The following is a 22,806-nucleotide window of genomic DNA, read 5'->3' as shown; positions in this document are numbered from 1 at the left end:
AACATTATTTAAGTATATTAAGCTTCAGCTGATGATCCTTTAAGATCATGGAGTCCAACGCACTGCCAAGTCCACCACTAAACCAAGTCCCTCCCTAAGTGCCATATCTACACATCTCTTAAGGATCTCCAGGGATGGTGACTCCCCCCTCTTCCCTGGGCAGCCTGTTCCAGTGCTTGACAACCCCCTCAGTGAAGAAATTTTTCCTAATATCCAACCTAAACATCCCCTGGTGTAACTTGAGGACAATTCATCTTGTCCTGTCAATTGGTACTTGGGAGAAGAGGCTGACCCCCCCCGTGGCTACAACCTCCTTTCACACAGTTGTAGAAAGCAGTAACATTCCCCCTGAGCCTCCTTTTCTCCAAACTCAACAACTCCAGCTTCCTCAGCCACTCCTCATAAGACTTGTGCTCTCAATCCCTCTTTGCACACACTCCAGCACCTCAATATCTTTCTTGATATTTAGATAAATAGTGTCTGAAGTCCAATTTAAGGCAGTACAGAGTGTCAAACTAGACTGATAGCACACTGAACACAGGGCCTGTCACCCCTTCTAAGAATTCTGAATGGGGATAGTAGTAAAAGCTTTTTATGTCATAGGTGTAATGATCTCAAGATGTAAGATGCAGAGGTTTGAAGGTGAGCTAGTAGATTAAAGGTTCAAAACCACAAATTTGAATATGGAAGTTTTTAAAATCCAAGCTTTTTACAAGTTCAAGACATAAGCAATGAATCTGCTCTTCAACAATGAAAGATACCTGCAAAAGTATTTTACAAAATCAGACCAGAGCTGTTTTTATTATGGTTCATGGAGCAGGCAAAATCAAATACAAAGAGCCTAGCCCAAATTCCCCCAAGGGGGAGATCTGGAACTTCTCTTATACATTTTCTGCTCATGCAATTTCTGTACAGACATTCTGCAAATTACATCTATCTTTTTGTAATTCACTTTTACTTTTCTTTGGATTATTATTTCTAGCCTTTCTTTCCTTGTTTCTGAAACAGGTGCTTTTCTTCAGTCTTAGAGAGACATTTTATTTCTCAGATTATGACAGTATCCAAATATGACCTCGGATTCATCCGCTCCAAATAGAATTATTTGGGGGCAACGTTCAAGAAACAATGATCAGTCATTACAGTAGAAAGAAATTCTCCATCTGTTTTTCTCAGACCACTTTCAGAGTACTACCCCCATGGGTTGAGAAGTGCAATAGTGAAGCCACTTGGCACGTTGGTGCAGTGAACCTGACCTATACTATATTGATTTCAGGACTGATTCACTTGAATGCTCCTGGCACCATTAGTTTCCCTTTAGTGCAGTTCTCAAGCAATGTTGCCTACATATAATGCAGAAATACCTGTGCCAGTAAAAAAATTTATCTGGTGATTTAGTCGGAGTTTTTTTCAGTTCATCTGAAGGAGTTCCATAATGTGTAAGAAGAACAGGGAGCAGAAATTTCAATTAAACACACGAGTCAGGGTATATTGGCCATTATCTATACCTAGCACAGTGAATGAGCTGTTAGTACAGCAGGCATTCAGGCACAGCTTGTTTATTGTTTATCTGCTGGCTTGGACCAATAAATCTCTGATTCATTCTTTCACCTTTTTCCTGACAGAAAAGGATCAGAAAAGGAGGAAAGCATGGGAAGAAATATTTTGTGCAAAGCCCTTACTCTCCTCTATGCTAAGATTTCCTGTTTCACCTGAAAAATATGTATAAAAAGGACTAATCAACATTCTCTAATCTCTTCATCCTCTCTACCTTCTTAGTCCTCTAGATTTTCTGAAACCTTATCGGTTTTCTTACACACATATGAAAACTTATTTGATATAAAAAACTCATTTTAGAGTATTGCAATATAGTTCAGATTTCAACAATTTAACTTAACCTTGTCCTTTCAAACTCTTTAAATACAAGAACTTCAAATGTGAGGCTGTGAAGTGGCACTTCACTCAACATTAAGCTTGCTCATAATGCACACACTGGTTTGCATCAGATTTAACTATTACCTGAGGCTTTGCCACTACAGATCTGCTGCAATTCCTTGGTTTTCTTTACTATTTGTCAACATTTTTGGTCGCTTTATAGATGGTGATCATTATAACAAATAACATGACACACTGCTTTGAAGTCTGAAAGTGTAAAATTCAAAATACTAACATTATCATTCAACTGAAGTTTACACTTTACACAAGACAAAATACATTGATCCATTTAACCTAGAAAAAGGAGTTTTGGCTCAAGCAAAAAAAAAAAAAGGTGGAAAAACAATGCAAATATTTAGCAAAGTTATAAAATAATCTTTTCAAATGTACAAGATGAATTTCCTTGGATTTAGCCAACATGGAGGGATTTTTAAATAAACTTTTGTTCATATTCTAATTAATGAGCAATGCCCTTTTCACAGAGAGGGAACAGCTGGTTTACTGGCTCTATCTCTCCCCAATTAATTTAAATAGAACAACTCACAGAAATTGTAACTATTTCAACTTCATTTATTTCACTCTAGTGTTCTGCTCTGTAAATTAAACTTTTCCCATTTTTTCACCCCATGCATAGAAACAAATATTCTAGAAGAGTGAGTTAGAACCACTCTGAAAACAGGAGCAAAGTTTAGATTTATGTAACAGTATGTTATGTAACAGTAAATGACTGTATCATGATACAGCAGTATGTTTTCTTTGTTTTCCACCTTATACTGGTGAAAAGTTTAAAATAATGAATAACATGCAGTACCTAAGTAAATTCAGAGGTTAAATGGAACCACACGAAGGTACAACACACATGTTGCAACCATTCATTTGACATTCACTCCACCACTGACAGCTCCCAACAGGACTAACCTAACAGCAAGGGCTTAAAGGCTGACAAAACCTCTATAGGCATTTATTTTTATAAATTTTAAGCAAATTCCCATTCACGTGACCAGGCATTTGCAGCTTAAAAGCTGTGGAACAGCTAAATGTCAAGTACATTCAAACCACTATGAAAGGTTCTCTCTAATTTGGTTACACACCAAAGCTGCAGCAAGAAACCTCCCTAGGAGAGAGCATGTCCTAGGAAACAGGTGGTATTTCCTTCTGCCACCTTCCCAGTGCTCAGCCAATGTCAGCTCAGGTTTCTATGTATTTAATAACTTCCTATAATGTTGTCCAGCTGCCCCCAAATCCACATAACCTTTCTAAACCCAAAAGACCTTTAATAAGGATTTCCACTGTTCATTTTTGGGAGAACCACTTGCTCTTCTTTGTTTTGAATTCAGGTCAAATTGGCTTTATTTGAGGCTTAACAGCTATAATTCTACACAGAAATATATGTAGTTTCTTAAGTTATGAAGAACCTTATCATTACTTTAATACAATTAATGGAACTATTTGACTCTAATATCCCCTTAATTTACTGTGCTTCTAATGTATATTATATAAATGAAAAATCATCATTTTCAAGGCAATCACTATTCTTCTTTGCCCAAAAATGTACAGTCCTCCTCTTATAACAGACTTTCTTACTAAACTGCACAATTAGCTAGTGACTATTAACATAAAATAGCAATGTAGATGAAATATTATTATGTCAAAATACATTAATATGCTACTACACATATGCTATATAATGTAATAGGATAATATCATTTTACCATACTAATATAAAATATTTACTATTTTGTAGACCAAAGCCAGATTTTAATATTCAACCACACTTAACAGCACTGAAGGTAAAGCAAAAAGCTACCCTCTTACAACATTCACCTTCACAATACCAAGAGACCCCTTAAGTGCATTTCCACTTTGTCATTTTAAGCTTGCAACTCATCTGACCACTGACTAACCTTTAGGAGGTTGTATTGCATTAATTATTCTAGGGGACTAATTAAATAGTCATTCAAGGAACCTTATGTTGTCATGTTTTATACAATGAAATAGTACAGAGAGCTGAGACTCCGACCCATCATTCTTTACTTTGACTTATTTGATTGATCTACCTGATGCCTACTTAAATACATGTAATTATTGACTCTGGTTGGAATAGCAGCAAAGGTATTTTTATCCAGGAAAAAAATTCAAAGTACTTCAGTATTAATTTGTCCTAGGAAATGTTGCATTATTAGTTTATACATGTGTTTACTTTAATAAATTAATTTATTCTAACTAACTATCAATAGCCAGTAAATCACGTCTGACATGGAAGACATGGTCTAACTTGTTCATTTCATATGCAAGATTTTCATTACCATTATTTCATATATAAATGCTAAAGGAAAAGCTGGGAACAAGAACTTTAATAATTATATTTTATTATTTGCTTTACAGTTTCCTGAAATTTACCATGGATGGCAATGAAAATGAGCATGATTTCTACCGATTTTATATACATGTGCACATAAACACAGAGGCTGACAACTATTTTCACATCATCTGTCATTGGACTTAGCTCAGAGCAGGTTGTTCTGACCCAACACACCCAGACAGGGGCAAACAACTTTTACAGTGGGCTGTAGCTCAGGCAGTGAAGAGTCTGTGTTTCAACATCTGACTTCAAGGACTGTTGTTCTCTTAGCAAAAAAAATATAGCAAGGTTTCACATTTATATGAATATACAGAAAACATCAATTCTCAGTCATAACCAGCAAGAGGAGCATTCATTTACATAAGCGACGACTGACACAGTACACAAGAATTAAACTCCCACAGCACAATATATTTATTTTGCCTGTACAGCAGAAAGGATGAAGTTCAACTTTCCTCCATGTGGGTGGTATAATTTGGATTTAGATTTGTAAAATTATGTAAGGGAAGTAAATATGCCAACAGACTAATGCCTGGGATCTAAAAGATAGATGGGTAAACACAGCTGGGCCTCTGGATTCTTCTCTCCCCACATTTGCTAAATTTCTCTCCCCAAAATCTTATTTCATGGTGATGATGTAAACATCAGAACAGAATTCATTTCCTCCTTATGAGAGTTCGTGAATTCGGACACTAAATGTGCTAGAGAAAAATAATTTTACTAAACCCTTATTGATAATGAAGTAACATACTAAAGAGAGACTTACTCAAATGTCTTGGGTTTTTTTTCCCCATGGAAACTCTGAGAAGAGAAGGGAAGAATCCACCAGCAGAAAAAAAGGTGCTGCCACTGGAAATGGAAGTACTGAACCCAAGCACTGAATCTCAGTATCACCACTACATAATAGCACCACCTCACCAGTAGCATTTTTTAGAGACAAATACATCAGGAAAAGTTGCAGAAGCAGAAAACAGTAGAGGAAGAATGAAAGATAAGTAAACAGACTCTGAAATGTATTTTCTTCCTCGTGGAAACAACAACAAAACTGACCTACTGCTGACACTTGGAACATTTGTAAACATCACCATAAAGTGGTGTTTACATGTTGCCCTGGAGTCTCAGAGCCCAAAGAGGACAGCATGGAGCATCATAGATATTTATTTATATAAACTGGCACACACACAAATACGTATACACATACATATACTGCCATTTTGTAGACTTGCAGGGAAAATCAGCTTGGAACAGAGAAGCAGGAAGAAGAGAAAGACAGTGCAAAACCACACTGAATATCAGAAGTGCATCAAGGAAAAGCAGCTTTCTCTATCTCTTTATGTCTTGGTTTTTAAGAGACATTTCAGAGATAATAATAGATTAATTCAGAGCCATTAAATCATGTATAAGCCGAAGTAGTCATGGAAACAACTTGAAGATTTAGGGTCAGAATTTTGACAGAGGTGATGTCTGATCTGTGAACTTCTTCAGCATGGCAACTACCTAAAACTGAAAAATCTACATGAACAGCTTTTCTGTTCTGAGTAGAATGGTTCATTCTTGTAAAAGAAAACTTTCTTTCAGTATAATTTATTGTTCTTCATAAGAACACTATCAGGTAGATTGATTACTGCTAATTCATGAAAACCACCTCATTTATTTTGATTACCAACTCTCCCTAATACTGTTACAATGAACTTGGCATTAACATCTTCAGTAATATTCACACCAAAGGATGTTTCAGTGGTTAGTGTCTTAATTTACATGGAATTAGGTGTAAAATATTTTTTAAAAGTACTACACCCATTTTTTACATTTTAAAAACAGACTCTTGACTCAGAATAATCTAAGGTGTGCTTTGTGAGAATTTTTCTAAGCACATGACTAAATTAGCATTCATTTTTTTGTGTTTGAAGGCATGGATAAACCAAAAACAGATTTATTGGAATCGTCCTTTCAATGACTTTATTCCAAAAACAGATCGATGATTTTAATTGCATATTGGGTCAGGGATTTTCTTGTGCAAATAACTGTATAATAACCTAGGAAAGAAAACTGGGGACATATTTTCATATGCAAAGATATCCAAACTATCTTGGGCATCAAAGACAACAAGACAGGCTGCCAAAATTATCCATGCTACTGTATTTCTGTGCAACTATATTGCACTGTGCAGCATAGCTTTTTTCTGAATGGAGAGGAAGACCTTCAGAAATATCTGACCTTCCTAATAAAACTGCAGTTTATCTTTTCAGGAGCAAACTAAAGAATTAGCAATCATTTTACCTTCTTCACAGAGGACATCTTTTTCCATTTTCTTCTATTCAGACTTATAGAGTAAGCATGAAAAGTACATTTGTATATATTATGAAAACTACATGTGGCTTCAGGAAAGGAGTAGGCTTAGGTGATATGCAAAATTTTGAAAGGAAGTCTGTTCAACATTGCCATATGAGGGAGCAGCAATGGAGGACGTTTGGAGGTAGCAGGAGGCTTCCTATTTTTAATATTTAACAACCTCCACTATTAGCTCTTTAAATCTAACAGGGAGATCTTGAGAAGCATCCTGACATGACCACTGAAAATTTTTCTTTACATGTTCATTTTTTAAAATTTTCATCTTTATGATAAAATTACTACTTTCCCTGAATTTCCTGAAATATTTTCTGAGCTTTTTTATTTCTTCTTTTTAAACAAAAACTGACAGCAGATGGGAGTCATGACACCAGAAACATAAACATGAAGTTATCTTTCACTGCACTTTACCACGTCATTCTAGGATAATGATTTTACCTGTTATCATTCCTTTTAAGCTTTATTTACTTCTGTGTTATTAGACTGCATTTGTGGACTACTCTCTATCAGGCTTTCTTTACTGTTCTCCTTTTCATACACTATTGTCAGCTGACAACATACTGTTCTTAATTACATACCAAAACATTTTTATTGCCAAACCTTCTCTTTCAGCACACATGCCTGACTTCCATTCAAAACAGGAGCATGAGTGAAATAATGTGATAATAAAGCAGTGATAATAACACATAGTGCAAACATGCATCTCACCAGGAGTCATGGACTTACACAGGAAAAAATGAAAACAGAAAACAATTCCTGTCAAAGTGCGGAAAATTAAAAAAAAATGAGATTGAAGAACATTTTTATACTGGAAATATTCCATTAAATTTATTATTTTTTCAAAACTACCATGAAATTCAGTAAGTTAAGCAGTTATTTGCAGGAGAGGGAGGAATAGATACATTCAAAATCACAAAGAATACAATGAAATACCTAAACAAAGCATTTCAGATTTTCACGGGTAGATCTATACTTTAAAATCACTCTAATAATCACACTGAACATAATGAGCTTTGCTTAAATTATAATGAATTTTCAGCAATACGACCAGCTCACTAGATACAATTCTCCACATCTTTTGCCCAATTGCTTATTTAAGATCTTATTTTAAATTCCTCAGAAGTCATGTAATGCTTCCAAAGAGGATAGAGAAACTGTTTCAGATCCCATACACCACAAAGGTAGTCTGGACATAGAATATTAATAGTCAATAGCTTACTGCCTTTTTCTGGTATCCACTGCTAAGTTATTGCATAGGCAGCATTCCTTCAAAGTTCCTGAACCCACAGTGATAATATGTAAACTTTGTTCTAAAAATCCTTTCTTTACCTTGCCAGATAGCAAAATACGCTACCTAGATTAAAAAAAATTCATCAGATCAAAGACAGTAACAGCAGCATAGTGAATGAAAGAAAACAGAACTGTAATTCTCTACTAAGCACGTAATCACAGTAGGTAAGGAAAAGAATTCACTGCTACTGATTTCACCACTTCTCTGGACAGGTTTTCTCTCATTTTAACCAAGTCAGAGAGGGGTGGCTAGGTAACATTTTTTCTGCTGTTATTTTTGTTTTGTTCTGCTTTTTTCTCACTTTTGTAGTAAAATTGTTATCTTTTTTCTCCTTCATTCGGACTCCTCGTAACTTCAAAATTTGTCAATGTCTGGGGGAGAGAAATAACTGAAGGAGAAGGGAGGGTTTTAACTCATTAGAGGTCCCACTCCCTGAACATACTGTCATTAAACCAAGGCACCTTGTGATAGCAGCTACTACTCATTTCATACTTTGTTCAGCTTATTATCTTCATTCTTCTGTGTGAGACCCCTCAGCAGAATCACATACATGAAGTGGTACTTCCTACGCAATTCCAAGAGCAGCTGGTGAGGAAAAGCTGGCAGGGATAGATAATGATAACAGCTTTTTCATGTGTCTGAGCAACTCACAGTTTTTCAGTATGAAATCTGTGGATTCTGAAATGATACTAACCTACACTGAAGGAGATTACAAGTTATTAATCATAACCAAGGAAATGAAAAACTAGATGACTCCATTGGCATCTGCATGCTATATCAAACTTAGCTGATGTTTTTAAAGTTTTAAAATGTAGTAATATAAATCAGTTTTATGGAAGATGAGGTATCTTGTATTTAACCTGAAACACTAAAAAATTCCTAAAAAAAAAAGTGTATTGGTTTTCATTGTCTCAGCAAGACAAGTTCATTATTGCTGAAGTATTCAAGTAGCTAATCATGGAGAAAAAATGATAGCACCAAGAATTAATTACAAGTAACTTTTTTAGCAATTTTCTCCTGAGTCTCTCAAGTATAAAACAACCCTTCCAAAACAAGCCAAAATTAGAAACATTAAAAAGAAGAGAAGAAGAATATGCTTTTATCTTTCTATTCCTTGCCAATGCAGTGTTTCTCATTTTCATTTTCTGGTCAGACTGAGAAGACTTTTTATTGTGACAGATCAGTTTATTTTTCAAATATGTGAGAGTTCTTACCAGTTGCAAAGCTGCACTGCAGTCTTTTGTACTTCCAGCAGTCTCAAAAAGAATTAGAAGCCTTCTGTTGCTTGTGTTATATCCATTTTGGGAAGAAGTTTCCCTTAGATATTTTCCACTAATTGCCTCAGACTTCTACAATAATCCAAAGGCAAAACAGCAGTGCTCTTTTCTAATATAAGACTAATCTAAATTTCCCCCTGCCCTTTTCTTGTGGAAGCAGGCAAACAGTAAACAGAAGGAGAACCCTGCTTGTTTGCCTCATGTGCTGGTTTTGGATAGAGTTAATTTTCTTCACAGTAGCTGGTACAGGGCAATGTTTTGAATTTTGGGTTTAACCCAGCTGAAGTTAAAGCCAGACACCTCATTTGCAAAAACAGTATAAACGCAGAAGGAAGTTTCCAGAGTAGTTGCTGTGATAAAAGGAGTTGTGAAGGCTAAAAGCCAGATGTGGCTTGAGAACACTGTTTTTAAACTCTGAACCACTTTGTTCAATAGGTCAGGACATATGAAGACTGAGACATAAAAAGTGCATTTTTGTTTAAACTTAATACAAAAACAAGACTCCTCTTTAAACTTAAAAAGTGAGTTTACTGGCTGACTATAAACTTCGTAACCACCCTGAACGCAGGGCCTGGAAAAAACTCAAGCCAGTGGTCATTTTATATTTTATATGAAAATTTAAAAAAAGTATTTTGCTTTAGGATAATGAAATCCCTGTTACTAGACAGACAGTATCTGTTACTAAATTGTTTTGGTGAGTGTTGTGTAACATGATCTAACTTCTACATATTCCGCCTTGTTTTTCAGTTAAGCCACATTTAACATCAAAAGCTTTCTCTATCTAATCAACGAAATCAAACAAGAATTTCCACTATAATTTGTCATAATTCAGCTAGCTTTGCAGACACAGACAAAGAAATCATGAATACAAAAAGTTCTCATTCGACGGTTTAGATTTAAATGTAACCCGAGAAGGGTTATATACATGACATGTATGTCATAATTCCTGATGATTCCTTTTCATGTCACAGATTTAAAATCTGTAAATACAATTACATGTTAACCCATCTAAAAATTATTAGATAGCTATTATTATTAGAGTTTTTTTCTAAAAGCATCCTATGAAATGAAATTTCAGAGATCACACCAACCTGCTACCTGTACTCCAGAATACTGCAGCAAGGATGATGAGTGTGACAACATTAGAACAGTTATGTGACTCTCATGAAGCACGTGTTCAATGCTTAAATCACAAATGCCAAAGGCACAATTGATGAGAAAACTCTATAATGGTCTGTGATGGATTGAAATGTCAGTAATGTCCTAAACATTGTCAAAATCATAGAAAGACTTTTTGTCCAACTACAAGGAAGCAACTGCCTGTCTGCGACCACCAAAATCTGACTGGAATTTGGATTGTGACTGGGGACATGAGATAAGACTATTGTCTAATCATCTCAAGTGTGAGGAGAAGTAAACAAACAAGGTTCAGGAACGCAGAATGTATCTGTGTTAAAAACCAGCCCTTGCTGGACCGAGGGGGTAGTGGAGGAGAAGGGTTTTGGGCGTGTGATGGTGAAATCACCCCACACCAAACCAAAGGAGTAAAGCCGTCCCCTCCACTCCAGGAAGGACCAGTACACACAGGACGTTCACGTGAGAGGCAGCTCAGAAGGGGTCATAAACCATCAAAGACCCCCAAAGCGCTCCGCCAGCTCATTCCTGAGGCCTTCTACCACCAAAGGACTGCACGTGATCCAAGTGGGGCAACAAATCCAGAGCCTGTGCAAGAGGCTGCAAAGCTTCCCCCCGCCCCCAGGGGAGGTGCTGGCATCTCCTGAACATACATTAATCCATCGGACTCTACGTTTTGTGGGACCCTCACCACCAAGAAGACCAGAAGACCTGGACTGACGGGATGCCAACAGGTTACACGGAGTGGTGACATATTTTCTATTTTAATCTCTCTCTTTCACTCACTTTCTTCTTCCCCCCTCCTTTTTCCTATTTCTTTCTATTTTTCTTTCTCTGTCTCACATTTACTTTTAAATAAAACCCCCACTATTGACTTTGGCATCTGGTCTTGTCTGCACCTTAATTCGGGTAAAGGCTTTTCTAATAATTTTAATAATCAGATCATAACATGGTCTCCTGAGGAGTATACTGCATATACAGCACAGAACCTTACAGCAATTTAAGGGTTTCTAGATTTGTAACACAGGATTATTCATGCCTACAGGCATATACCAAAAAATCAGAGAATCACTGGTAAAAAAACACTGTGCTGCAGAATACACTATTCCCAGTCCACAAAGAAGAAAATTATTCAGAACTTCTTGAGGTTAGTCATTTTTCATATACTTATAAGCAATTATGCTTAATGGAAAGGAGCATTAAGGGTCTCTCTGTCCAGAGTGAGACTAAAAGAAAATACATGTTTTGAACAAAAAACCCTATCATAATTCTTTGGCATCACAGTAGATGAATTGCTGGAGAAAATACATTGTGATGAATAGTATGTTTAGGTAATTACTAAGCAAGATAATATGCCAGTTTCAGTGTGTCTTGATATCATTTTGATACTGCTTGGAAGGAGAATCTTGTCCTTTGGATCACTATGGACTGACCATTTGCTACATGAACATAGTTCTTCTAAATTCCCAGAATTTCCTGAGGCCTCCTAGATAACATGAATTTCACTCCATACTTTGAATCCTATATCCTAAATCCTGTGCAGTATAAATTTACTGAAAGAAGGCTACTACCTCTTAGATGAGTCAATAAAAAACATTAGAGTCCTTGATATTACATCATTTTGGTTGATTTTGGTACAGAGAATTCCATTCATGGATTCTGTCAGTCAAATTATAATACGGGAGCCACCTAAATTTCTAACCATGAGATGCCTAATATTTAAGCTGCAGCTTATCTAATCCCTTAAAAACTGCATTTTAAAAATATTTAAGCACATTCTGACTGTTGATATAATTTAATAAAGTTTTTGTGTCCCTTACCTTTAAAGACGATTTAGTTCGAGGTTCTGTTTTCTGCCTGGTGAGCCTGTTTTGAATAAGCAATGATTGATCTGTACGAGTATCATAATTCCCATGTTCTGAATCATCTGTATAAGTATCTTTGTCCTTCCCTACATCTGAAGGAAAAACAGAAGAAAACAATGGGCTCATTTTAGATTATAGTGGATAGAAATGAATAGTATTATTGCAGCCACAGTTGAACATTCATTTTTTGTACACGCTTTTCAATAATATATTCTATCCCTTCCTGCAAAAGTATTTTACTTGAACTGTTATCATCTTTATCTTCAAGTAGAAATGACTTCTATTTTTAGGAGACAGCCTAGAGAAGTGGGGTTTCACTATGGCTTTACAGTAGTTTTAAAAAAAAAACCACAAAGTGATAAGAATATTCAAATGCTTGACTCACAGTTGTTGAGACTCAAAATGTTTTACCAAATAGGCAGGTACCTCCTGGAGACCAGAGTAACATGTCATGTCATAAATTTCAGCAAGCAATCGAAATGCCCAATTCCCCCCCCCCCCCCCAATGCAGATACAGCATTTGAAAATTTGCATCTGAAGACACTGCAGTAAGCACTTCAGAACACATTTTAGGAGAGCTACCTGACGGTGGTAGAAGGTAGAAGGACATCACAAAGAAAGCATTTTCCTTTTCATTGGATTTAGTTTTAATTGCTCAACAGAAGTTTCCATGAAAACTTTGCTGAGAGAGCTGCAGGAAACAGAGGACCTTCCTCAAAGCTTACCCACATTGTCCCTCAGTGAGTCACGACAACACTTACCCTGTATACCCAGCAGGAGTAAAATGAAGGGTAATGTCTGTACAGTGTAGGACCATGTAAAGTTTTAAGGAATGCTGGAAAATGGTCAGACTTGAAAAAATATTTTAAAGATGAAAAAGATGGAATAATTATTCCCACACAACTGGACAAATTGGAAATAGAAACATATTCAGACAAAAAAATTACCCACAAATCCTAAGCCAAGTTCTCATCTCAGCTTTCACATCAACATGGGAAAAGTCAGGAGGACTAGGAACAGCATTTAGCTCAGTAATTCTAAACCTTATAGAGAAGCCAAGTCATGGTTGCTGTGGAAACCACAATCTTGAATTTTCTGAATATTATATTCATAAAAGCTCATCTGCAACAATAAAGTCTTTTTCATGAAGTTGCTCAGTTAAATTTTCCACAGTAAGTACTACAGAAATAAAAAAAAGAACAAACACAATTATCTCACATACCCTAAACATTTCACACTTCTGAGATGGAATATTAAAAACTAGAACATTTCCAAGCACCACTTTTTCTGCAGTTGAGCTACTACATAACGATTACACAAAATGTTTCCCTGGTAATTTCTGATATTGACACTAATCTTGGTAAATCTGTGATTGGATTTTGTCATGCAAAAAATAGCTAATTTTAACTCAGGGATAACAATGTGTTAACTTAATACCCTATTTGACTTGCACTGTAAGTATCCATCTTTAAATTCAAACGTGGATCTTTATGTGGCTGCAGCTCCATAAAATGTCATGAGAAAAGCTTGGTTGCCTGAAGTTCTCTCCCTCAGCACTGTGGGAAAGCTACTGTTTACTGCATTTTTATTTTCCACCAGGTCCCTGCCCTATGACAACCCATTTGGTTGTTACTGTTGAGATCAGCTGCCAGTGCTCCCTGTTCTGGTACTTCTTAGACAGGCTCTAATGCCAACTCATCACAACTAGTCTGCTTCATTTGGAGGGGTTGGGGGTAGGCAAGAAGACACAAGAGTAATGTAAAAACACGCCAAAGTCAGCAAAGAGCATAATAATTGTTTACAAAGCATTTTTCTATTTCTCCTCTACTGAAGGACCAAAAAACAAAAATAAAAAATATCTGACCTGTTGAGGTGACTCCTGGATAAATAGAGCTCCCCTACATTAATGCTAAAGTAAAAAGATCTTGAGTATCCTGAAAAATTTTGAGACTGTGGAAAACCTCAAAAAATGTAAAGAAAAAAGGAAAAGGGGAGGGAAGGGGGGAAAGCATGGCTGGGGTAAAACAAAAAGTCTGCTGCAGTGGGAGGACTGCAATGGAGGATGGGACTCATGTATGTTCATGCCCACATCCTCAAACCACCAAAGACATTGAAAGGACATTTGCCTTCATTCCTAACCACTTCTTTTAGTTTCGAGCACTTTGCAGAATTATTTTTTTCAGGTCTCCTGTGGTGGGTTGATCCTGGCTGGGTGCCAGGTGCCCACCAAAGACACTCTGTTACTCTGCTCCTCAGCAGAATTGGAAGGAGAAAAATATAAAAAGTGGCTCCTGAGTCAAGATAAGGACAGGGAGAGATTAGTCACCAACTACTGTCATGGTCAAAACAGACTCGACTTGGGGAAAATAAATTTAATTTATTACCAAGAAGTTAAGAGCAGAATAATGACACATAAAACTAAATCTTAAAATACCTTCCCCCTGACCCTCCCTTCTTCCTGGACTTAACTTTACTCCTGGGTTCTCGACCTCCTCCCTCAGGAGCAGCACAGGGGAATGGGAAATGGGGGTTGCATCACACACTGTCTGTGCTACTCCTTCCTCCCAAAGGTGGGACTCCTCACACTTTTCCCCTTCTCCAGCATGAGGCCCCTCCAATGGGGAACAGTCCTCCATAAATTGCTCCAGCCTGAGTCCTTCTCACGGGTTGTAGTTCTTCATGAACTGCTTCAGCATGGGTTCCTTCCACAAGGTGCAGTCCCCTCAGGAACAGACTGCCCTAGCATGGGTCCTCCACCAGATCACAAGTCCTGCCACCAAACCTGCTCTAGTGTGGGCTCCTCTCTCCACAGGTCCTGCCAGGAGCCTGTTCCAGCATGGACTTCCCAGGCTGCTCCAGCACAGGCTCCTCCATGGGCGGCGGGTGGATGTCTGCTCCACCACGGACCTCCACGGGCTGCAGGAGCACAGTCTGCCTCACTCTGGTCTTCACCACGGGCTGCAGGGGAATCTCTGCTCCAGCTGAAGTTGCCCGTACGTATTTGATTTCCTCCCTGAAATCTGCTATCCCAGAGATGCTTCCACCGCCACTGAGCGGGTTCAGCCTCGGCCAGCGGCGGGTCCGTCCTGGAGCCATCTGGCATTGGCTCTACTGCACCCAGGGGAAGCTTCCAGCAGCTTCTCATAGGAGTCACCCCTGCAGCCCCCCCAGCTACCTAAAACCTGCCAGGCAAAGCCAATACAGCTGTTCAGGTAAAATATTACCGCTGACGCAAACAAAACGTGCATGAGCCTTTACACAACCTCTTTATGTGAGTTTTCATAGTACCTACTAGAAGCAGAAAGATTTAAATATCAATTCTAGTAAAAGACTATGTGCTCGCAGATCTACAATACAAAGCAACTATAATACATTTTTAAATGAGTATAGCCAATTAACAGTATCTTGCTGATGTATTTGACTTATACAGTTATGTTAATTAAAACTTATGTGATGGTTGAGAGCTTTCAGAATTGTTGTCACATAAAAAGTTTTATTAAAAAAATATTAAAATGGAGTATAGAATTTGTAAGTCCCAAGTGACCTGTTATAGAAAGGAAAGGTACACTATTATGACTTCAAGTTAGAACAGTTTCTGTATTAAATTATCTTTTGCCAATGCTGCAAAAAAAAAAGAGAGGAAAAAAAACCAGGCTGAATTTTAAACAAAGATAAGGTTGTTAAATCAAAGAAAAGGGTAGCAGCTTCTAATTCTACAGGTAAGAGTCCAAATCTTATTTCAATAAAGTCAGTGGGAATTTCAGTATTCACTTCAATATGTCAAGGATTTCTCTTTAATTAGGTACATACTTAAAGCAGATGCACCCGTATAATTGTTAGAACACCTGAACATGTAACTAAGTAATGTCACCTTGGATACATACTCAAGTATAAGGTGATTTTAAAAAGGCTTCAAGCATTAATCAAGCAGATAACAGATCTCTTCATCCTAGCAGTTGCTTTGCTTTGCTATCTTGTTATATAGAGGCATGATGAGTAACTTCAGTCTTCATACATCAGAAAAATCTATCAACACTTCCTGACATATAATCTTACTACACTTAATGCATGACAATAAGATATGCCTATAAGGTAATTTATAGGATAAAACACTGGAGACACTGTCATTTCTGGAAATACTGTATATAAAAATGCAGAAGGATTTAGTTTAGAAGTAGATTTCTAGGTCCTCACTTTGCATCTTCAATTTTAGGTCTTCTTAACTGATTGGCTATCTTTCTTACTATCATACTTTTCTGAAGGGTGCGTTTTAATTTTATGAAAGGGGATAAAAAGCACTTGTCCCAGCTTCTCTGTGACATGCAATTCATTAATATATTTTATATAACTGTAGTTTATGATAGCAAAAGCTTTTCAATTTACATGTGGCATAGTTATGGAAAAAGAAATTAATATAAATATTATTCCTAAACGGTTTCTGTTTCACAGACTTCGATATGATGACTCTTTACTCATTCCTTTGAGCCTTTACACATTTAAGGATAGGCTTTGCAAAGCTTTAGTAAGAATGAGATTATTGGTCAAGAAAATAATCCCCTTTTGTCCTAATTTTAGTCCTAGAAACAACAAATAACCTGGAGAAGGACATCACTAGACACCTGGATAAATGACATTGTGATGGATTTAGGTCTTCTTATTTTATTGTGCTGTGCACCTGGAATACTATATTATACACATAACATAGAAGGGTTTTCAGCTACCTGTGTATGTATACTTAGATATGAAAAACTCTCATGACAGACAAACACGAGCTTTTCTTAATGTACAATTTCTTATGAACTTTCAGAGAGTGCCAACCACTACACAGAATATTTCTCATTTTTTAAAAAGGGAGACGGTCAGGTATTACTGCTGTTTGGAGGAGTTAGGATGGTGTACAGAACCAGCAGAGGCAGATTAAATGCCTAAAGCACATCAATATTTCGAACCTCAATACTAAATTTGAAGACTAATCCTTATTATGTTTCAGTGAGCACTGAACAGATTACAAAGCTTCTTCATCCATACTGTCAGCTCTCCAGGCATGAGCCAGCTCTAATATGCACGACTCCCTCGTGCTCTAGGTATGGGAAAAACTGTTCTAATGCAGCTTTTCAGTCATCTCACCACCAGTCAGAACAGGCATGATGGCCCTTATTTATGCAGGCACTGCCTAAGCACCACAAACCCGTGAAAAAATTAATCCAGAAGTCACGATGGAAACATCATGTTTCTGTTGAAGAGGAAACTGAACCTGGTTTTCTTGAGTCATATCTTTCAGTCCCTCTCTTAGTGCAAACACTGTACATATTGCACAGGTTACACTGTTTCAGTCTAACCTCTGTGAGACACTGGATTCGAATCTCACTTCTCTCTCTCTCTCTCTTTACTACTATTTCTTCTCCTAATCTCTTTTCTTTTTTTTACTGTTTTCTTTATTCTTTCCTTGAACTCTTTCCTTTATCTCTTTTGGGTAACTTAAAACTGATGGGTTGTATTTTACTAAGCTGTGTGAGTTGGTGTGTGCTGGGTACTTTGCTGAAATACTTCCTCTTGGTTGTACGTTAACTTTTAACTTTTGCCAAAATGCCTATTTTCTCACTAAATTAAAAGAAATCTCTTGGGAAAAATATGTAGCGTGCTCTCTTTACATGACCTCAAGATATTAAGAACCAAAGGCTTTGCAAAAACTAAATTTTGGAGCCTTAAATATAAATAAAACTCCTGGGCAAGCATGTGGTTTGAACCTGGGGTCTTACATCATAACATCACTTAACCAAAATTCACTTAAAAACACTTCTGTAACTGAACACTGAAAAAAGCTTTTATCATGCAGTTATTATGATTCTTTAGTGGATTGTTGGGGTTTGGCTCAGCTCTTCATTGGTCAGTTCACTGTATTACAGCATGGCACATAAATAAAGAGTTTATAAGCTTTGTTGTAATTAGATTCAGGATACATTCAGAATACAGGGTATCTGTCACAGTAAAATTATTAACTACTTCATTCATGATCTAGTTCCTATCTAGGAAGGATTCAGTGTCCTGCTTAGAAAGATGAGTTACTATGCACAACTCCCTCATAACTAACCTAAGTCAGGGGGAAAAAAACCCCACAGAATCGAAAAAAGAATAAATTAATTAGCGTTGTTTTACTTGCTACTGAGTGTTGTTTTTATTTGCCAAATAACTTAAAAATGGATCCTAATTATATCTAAATACTGAATACCAATTTCTATTGATTATATCATCCCTTACTCATTTTTACATCTTATTTGAAATGACATATTTCAGACTAACAATGTAAAGCAGATCCTCTGATGATCCTCTAACATTTCTGATTATAGGATCTGCAGAAAACTACTAATATGCTTGCTTGCATTAAAATGAGAAAATTTGTTCTTTGGGTTAACAAGCAGACTGCCAGCTTCACAAGTCTTTCTTTTAGTATAAATGGATTTCCAATATGGCCTACCTCCTGAAAACCTTGATGCCTTAGCTATGCATGTGATAAACTGGATTTTTAAATACATTAATCTGTATCGTAATAAGAAATCCCTTTTGTAAATCTGACTCACGGCGTTTCAAAGTGAACATAAAAAGAGGAAGTCAAACCTGACAAAACTCATGATAGTAATTCCAACTACAGAAAAGGACCTAACAAATGGATAAACATGTCACATATATCAGTCCAAATATTACCACTGCCCTCCATTCTTTTGCTAAACCCAAAGGACAATCTGAGAAAAGATCAGACAACACTGCTTGTGGTTTTGCATCCTACACAGCTCTTTTTCACCTGTACCATACATTAGAAGAGAGGGTTTCTCTCAGTTATGGCAAGAAAAGAGTTTTTCTTAGAAAAATGGAGTTATTACTGAAATATAGTAAAACAAATCCTTGCAAATCATGTAATTATCTTCATCTTAAGTCAAGACTACCTCATTTTCAGTTCAGTCATAAAAACCTGCTAAATTCTCTTAAACTCAGGCAGCAGATTTCTAAAGCACACTCACAACTCCCCGAAGGTATGTAGTAACCACCTCCTATTATTTTAGCAGATGTCACCGAAGATTTTTCAACTGTTCACAGAGATTAAATTCTAGTGCAAATAACCTTCAACAAAATTGTCTACATTCAGACTTCCTTCAGAAAGCATGGGCAGACAAATTCATAACAATTCAAAGATAAGGTTCATTTCCTTTATGCATATAATGGCATTAAAGGAAAAAGAAAAACATTATTTAAAAAATTTACCAATTACTGTTTCTTAGCACATTCATGTGCTGCATGTGCACACAGACACACCCCTGCACCAGTGGAGTGGTTCCTGGGTTCACTCATTAGTTAACCTTAATGTCTCTGCAATTCTGTTCTGTTTCTAGAATTTAAAAATAAAAAGTTCTAGTGGACAATAAATTTTAATTAGTATGACTCTCTGTATTTAGTAGTATGTAGCTACTAGGAACTAGCCACTTATTTTTTCCAGCTCCAACTAGATCCACAAGCTATTACGGGTGTCTGCAGTAAAGCCAGAAATTCAGTAACTGAAGCTAAAGCCATGTCATTTAAATCTAGCTGGCACAATCAAAGTGATTACTGAGCATGTCTTTCAGAAGAGAAACAAAGCACAGAAAAAAAGAATGAAATATAAATATACGCTACATTTTTTAGCAAGCATCCACAGACAGAAGACTTTGAAAAAAAAGTATAACGTTCAACTCCCTTTGAGGGAATGAATGTCAAACATCTGAGTGTCACTGGTGTGACCTCCAAATGTATTAAAAGATGGATGACACTGGAATTATATTGTTACAGCAACGAGTTCAGCATAACATCCACATTCCTGTGTACAACAAATTTACGTGTATCTACAAATACAACACAAGTATTTTCACTTTTTCTTTCATTTATCAAGAGGTAAATATAAGAGGTCAGATCCTGACCCTCAAATACAAAAGTATTAAATAGTTTTTTCCCATTTTGCTAAATTTATGCCTCTTAGCTATTTGTGACTATTGCACCAGTCTATTGAGAGAGTAGTCTAAGTAAGTCTTGGATCACAGGTATACTGTTTTTGTTACCTAAAATACCACACTGAGACTGGGCCTAACTGTCTGTCATCTCACATAAGCATCTCTCCTGTGTCAGGCATCAAAGACTGTATACCCAGGCAGTAAACCTACTGCCTCTCTAAAAGCTGCTCTCAAGTCTTCACATTTTATACCAGAAAAAAAACAACTGTGGGCATCTTCTGGGAGAAATTTCAAGTATTGCCTCCAGATAGTCTTTAACAATGTCACAAAGCTGGTCTTTCCACTCCTGAATTCAGGAACAGGAACCTCGGCCTCCCCTTTGCCGCCGCACAGCTCCAGCTGCAGGCTACTGGTTACTCTGTGGGGTCTCCTCCACGGCAAGAAATCCTACTCTCCTCTAACCTCTCATCTTGACAAATTGGAACGTTCTCATCTCAAAGCTTACTCGTTTTCCCCCCCAAAACCTGCAAGCCATGCCACCCAGACCGCTCCCTGCGGTCAGGATCGGCACTGCCCCCGCTGCTCCGCTCGCCACACTTGCTCCACCAGGAAAAGGAACGTCGCCCTCCCATTTTGGGAAGCGAGAGAGAGTCCCTTGCCCCCATCCCTGATGTAAGATGGTATTGAATAGCACAATGTCTTGGCCATGCCTACGTGGCTCCAGGCTCCGGCCCGGAAAAATTAATCCTGTCCTTGGCTGAAAACCAGGGTAGTACGTTACACTGGTTAGCAGGCAAACTGGTCCCTTGGAGAAGTTCTTGGGTAAAAAGTAATTCTCTGAACAGTCAAAACACAGGAAGCTTTTGCTCATTTAATGAGTAAAAATCTTAAGAGAAGATCAAATAGAGCTGAAGGGATTACCACTCTTAACTGAGAACTCTGATCTTAGTTTTATTTTTTGTGAATTCAAATCACCTCAACTGACAATGGACAGTTAAACCAGAACTTTATATTCTTCTATAATGCAAACATACAGGAAAAAGAAGTGCTTCTTGAAGGAAGTAGAATAATAACATGATTTTGCTCTGGACTGAACACCAAATTCTACAACCATACTTTGAGAAATACAAGGTGTAACACTTTACTTCATGTCCAGATCCAAGCAATAGGATTTTCACCTAGGTAATATGCAAAAGCTCTGTGGTGCTTAACCTTCACTGGGTGGGAATTTCTACAAAGCTTTGGTTAGGCACAGAGCATTTCAGTGTGTCTGAAACCTCAAAGTTCACGTTTTATGTTACAGAAGCTCAATGCCTATCACTTTGATTGAATTTACCAATTCCTCAAACTAAAAACAGTATTTACCACGTAAAACTGACAGGCAAAAAATAACGTAAATCCATATTGTCCTTGGTCTCATTTGTCTGTTTTAGTAACAAAGGTGCAATACATTATCTTCTTACTTATAAATCCATCAATGTCATTAACTAAACAAGTCCAACAGACTTATGACCTCATGTATAGTCAACTGAAATAAAAGAGAACCTTTCCACGGAAGTCTTTTACCTGATGCCTGTTAATTCCCTTCACACAAGTCTGTCTGTGGACACAATTCTGGAAGAGGATAAAGCCATTTGGCCTATTTTATGCACAGTTCCACAATGTTGCCTAATTAAAAATTCACCACATTCTCTTAATTCAGTTGTTTAAGATGTTCTCAGGAGAGTAGTTTGAAAAGGTTCACGAAGATGATGACACCCATTAATCAGCCTATTTTGCAAACCCCATCCAAGTGCCAGAATACAAACCAAAGCATTGTTTTCACCTATTTGGTGATCAAAGTTCAGATACTAATATTCCTTTTTCTGTTTTGGTTTGGTTTTTTTTTTTTAATCCCCTCCCCACCTCCCCTCAGGAGGATAAAATTTAAAATTTGAGACTTGGAGACAAATTTTTCCGCACATAAATAAGATCCTCAAGCACCAGCAAAGTGTATTTTGAAGGCACACAGGCCATTTTGTTAAATGCACCTCTAACTGACCCTGATTTCTCTTCATGAACCTAACACATAATGCTGATTTTTATATAAGGCAATCCTTAGGACTGACTGCAGGGATTAATTTATAAATAATCCCTTTCTTACTTGTAACCAAACAACCTAATCAGTTACATTTCTGTAAATACAGAATAACTTCACAGATTTCAGTTATCTAATTTGGGATTGACTCAATTAACACAGACAAAGTAATGAGTCAAGTTAGCAAAGGGCTACTATTTAAACATTTTTTTTCTCTTCAAAGATCATAGCTGTAGTCAGAAGAGACAAAACATCCATGCCAAAATTTAATACAATTTTGAGCTGATAAGAATCAATCTATCTTTTCCTCAATTGCTGAGCCCTCCATCTATCTTTTCAGGCTAAAACTAAGTAATGTGAATGAAAAACAGTGCATCACTTACCGTGAAAAAGAATTACTGCTGTCATATATAAAAATGCAATAATATCAGCATGTGTAAGCAACTAGTAAAAAACAGAGCAGGATATAAAAAAAAATTTAAGGAAATTGTAACAGTAAAATCTTCTATTGTCCATGCTTGCTCACCCAATGAGACCAATTAC

The 22,806-nt window shown here is 37.0% G+C and overlaps 2 protein-coding genes across 3 annotated transcripts in view; one reads left to right on the top strand and one right to left on the bottom strand.

The window, feature by feature from the left end:
• The window catches only part of LOC135416638 (uncharacterized), a 414,600-nt gene that overhangs the window by 242,399 nt on the left and 149,395 nt on the right, over positions 1-22,806 (top strand).
• The window catches only part of ANO3 (anoctamin 3), a 157,380-nt gene that overhangs the window by 64,726 nt on the left and 69,848 nt on the right, over positions 1-22,806 (bottom strand). For all 3 annotated transcript variants that reach the window (XM_064656952.1, XM_064656954.1, XM_064656953.1), the window contains exon 4: positions 12,166-12,302. In XM_064656952.1, coding sequence (XP_064513022.1) covers positions 12,166-12,302 — 137 coding nt within the window. The remainder of the gene's footprint in view (positions 1-12,165; positions 12,303-22,806) is intronic.

The sequence above is a fragment of the Pseudopipra pipra genome, chromosome 6 (assembly GCF_036250125.1).
Source record: "Pseudopipra pipra isolate bDixPip1 chromosome 6, bDixPip1.hap1, whole genome shotgun sequence".
In the NCBI taxonomy this organism is placed as follows: Eukaryota; Metazoa; Chordata; class Aves; order Passeriformes; family Pipridae; genus Pseudopipra; species Pseudopipra pipra.
This window is presented reverse-complemented; position numbering and strand designations above follow the sequence as displayed.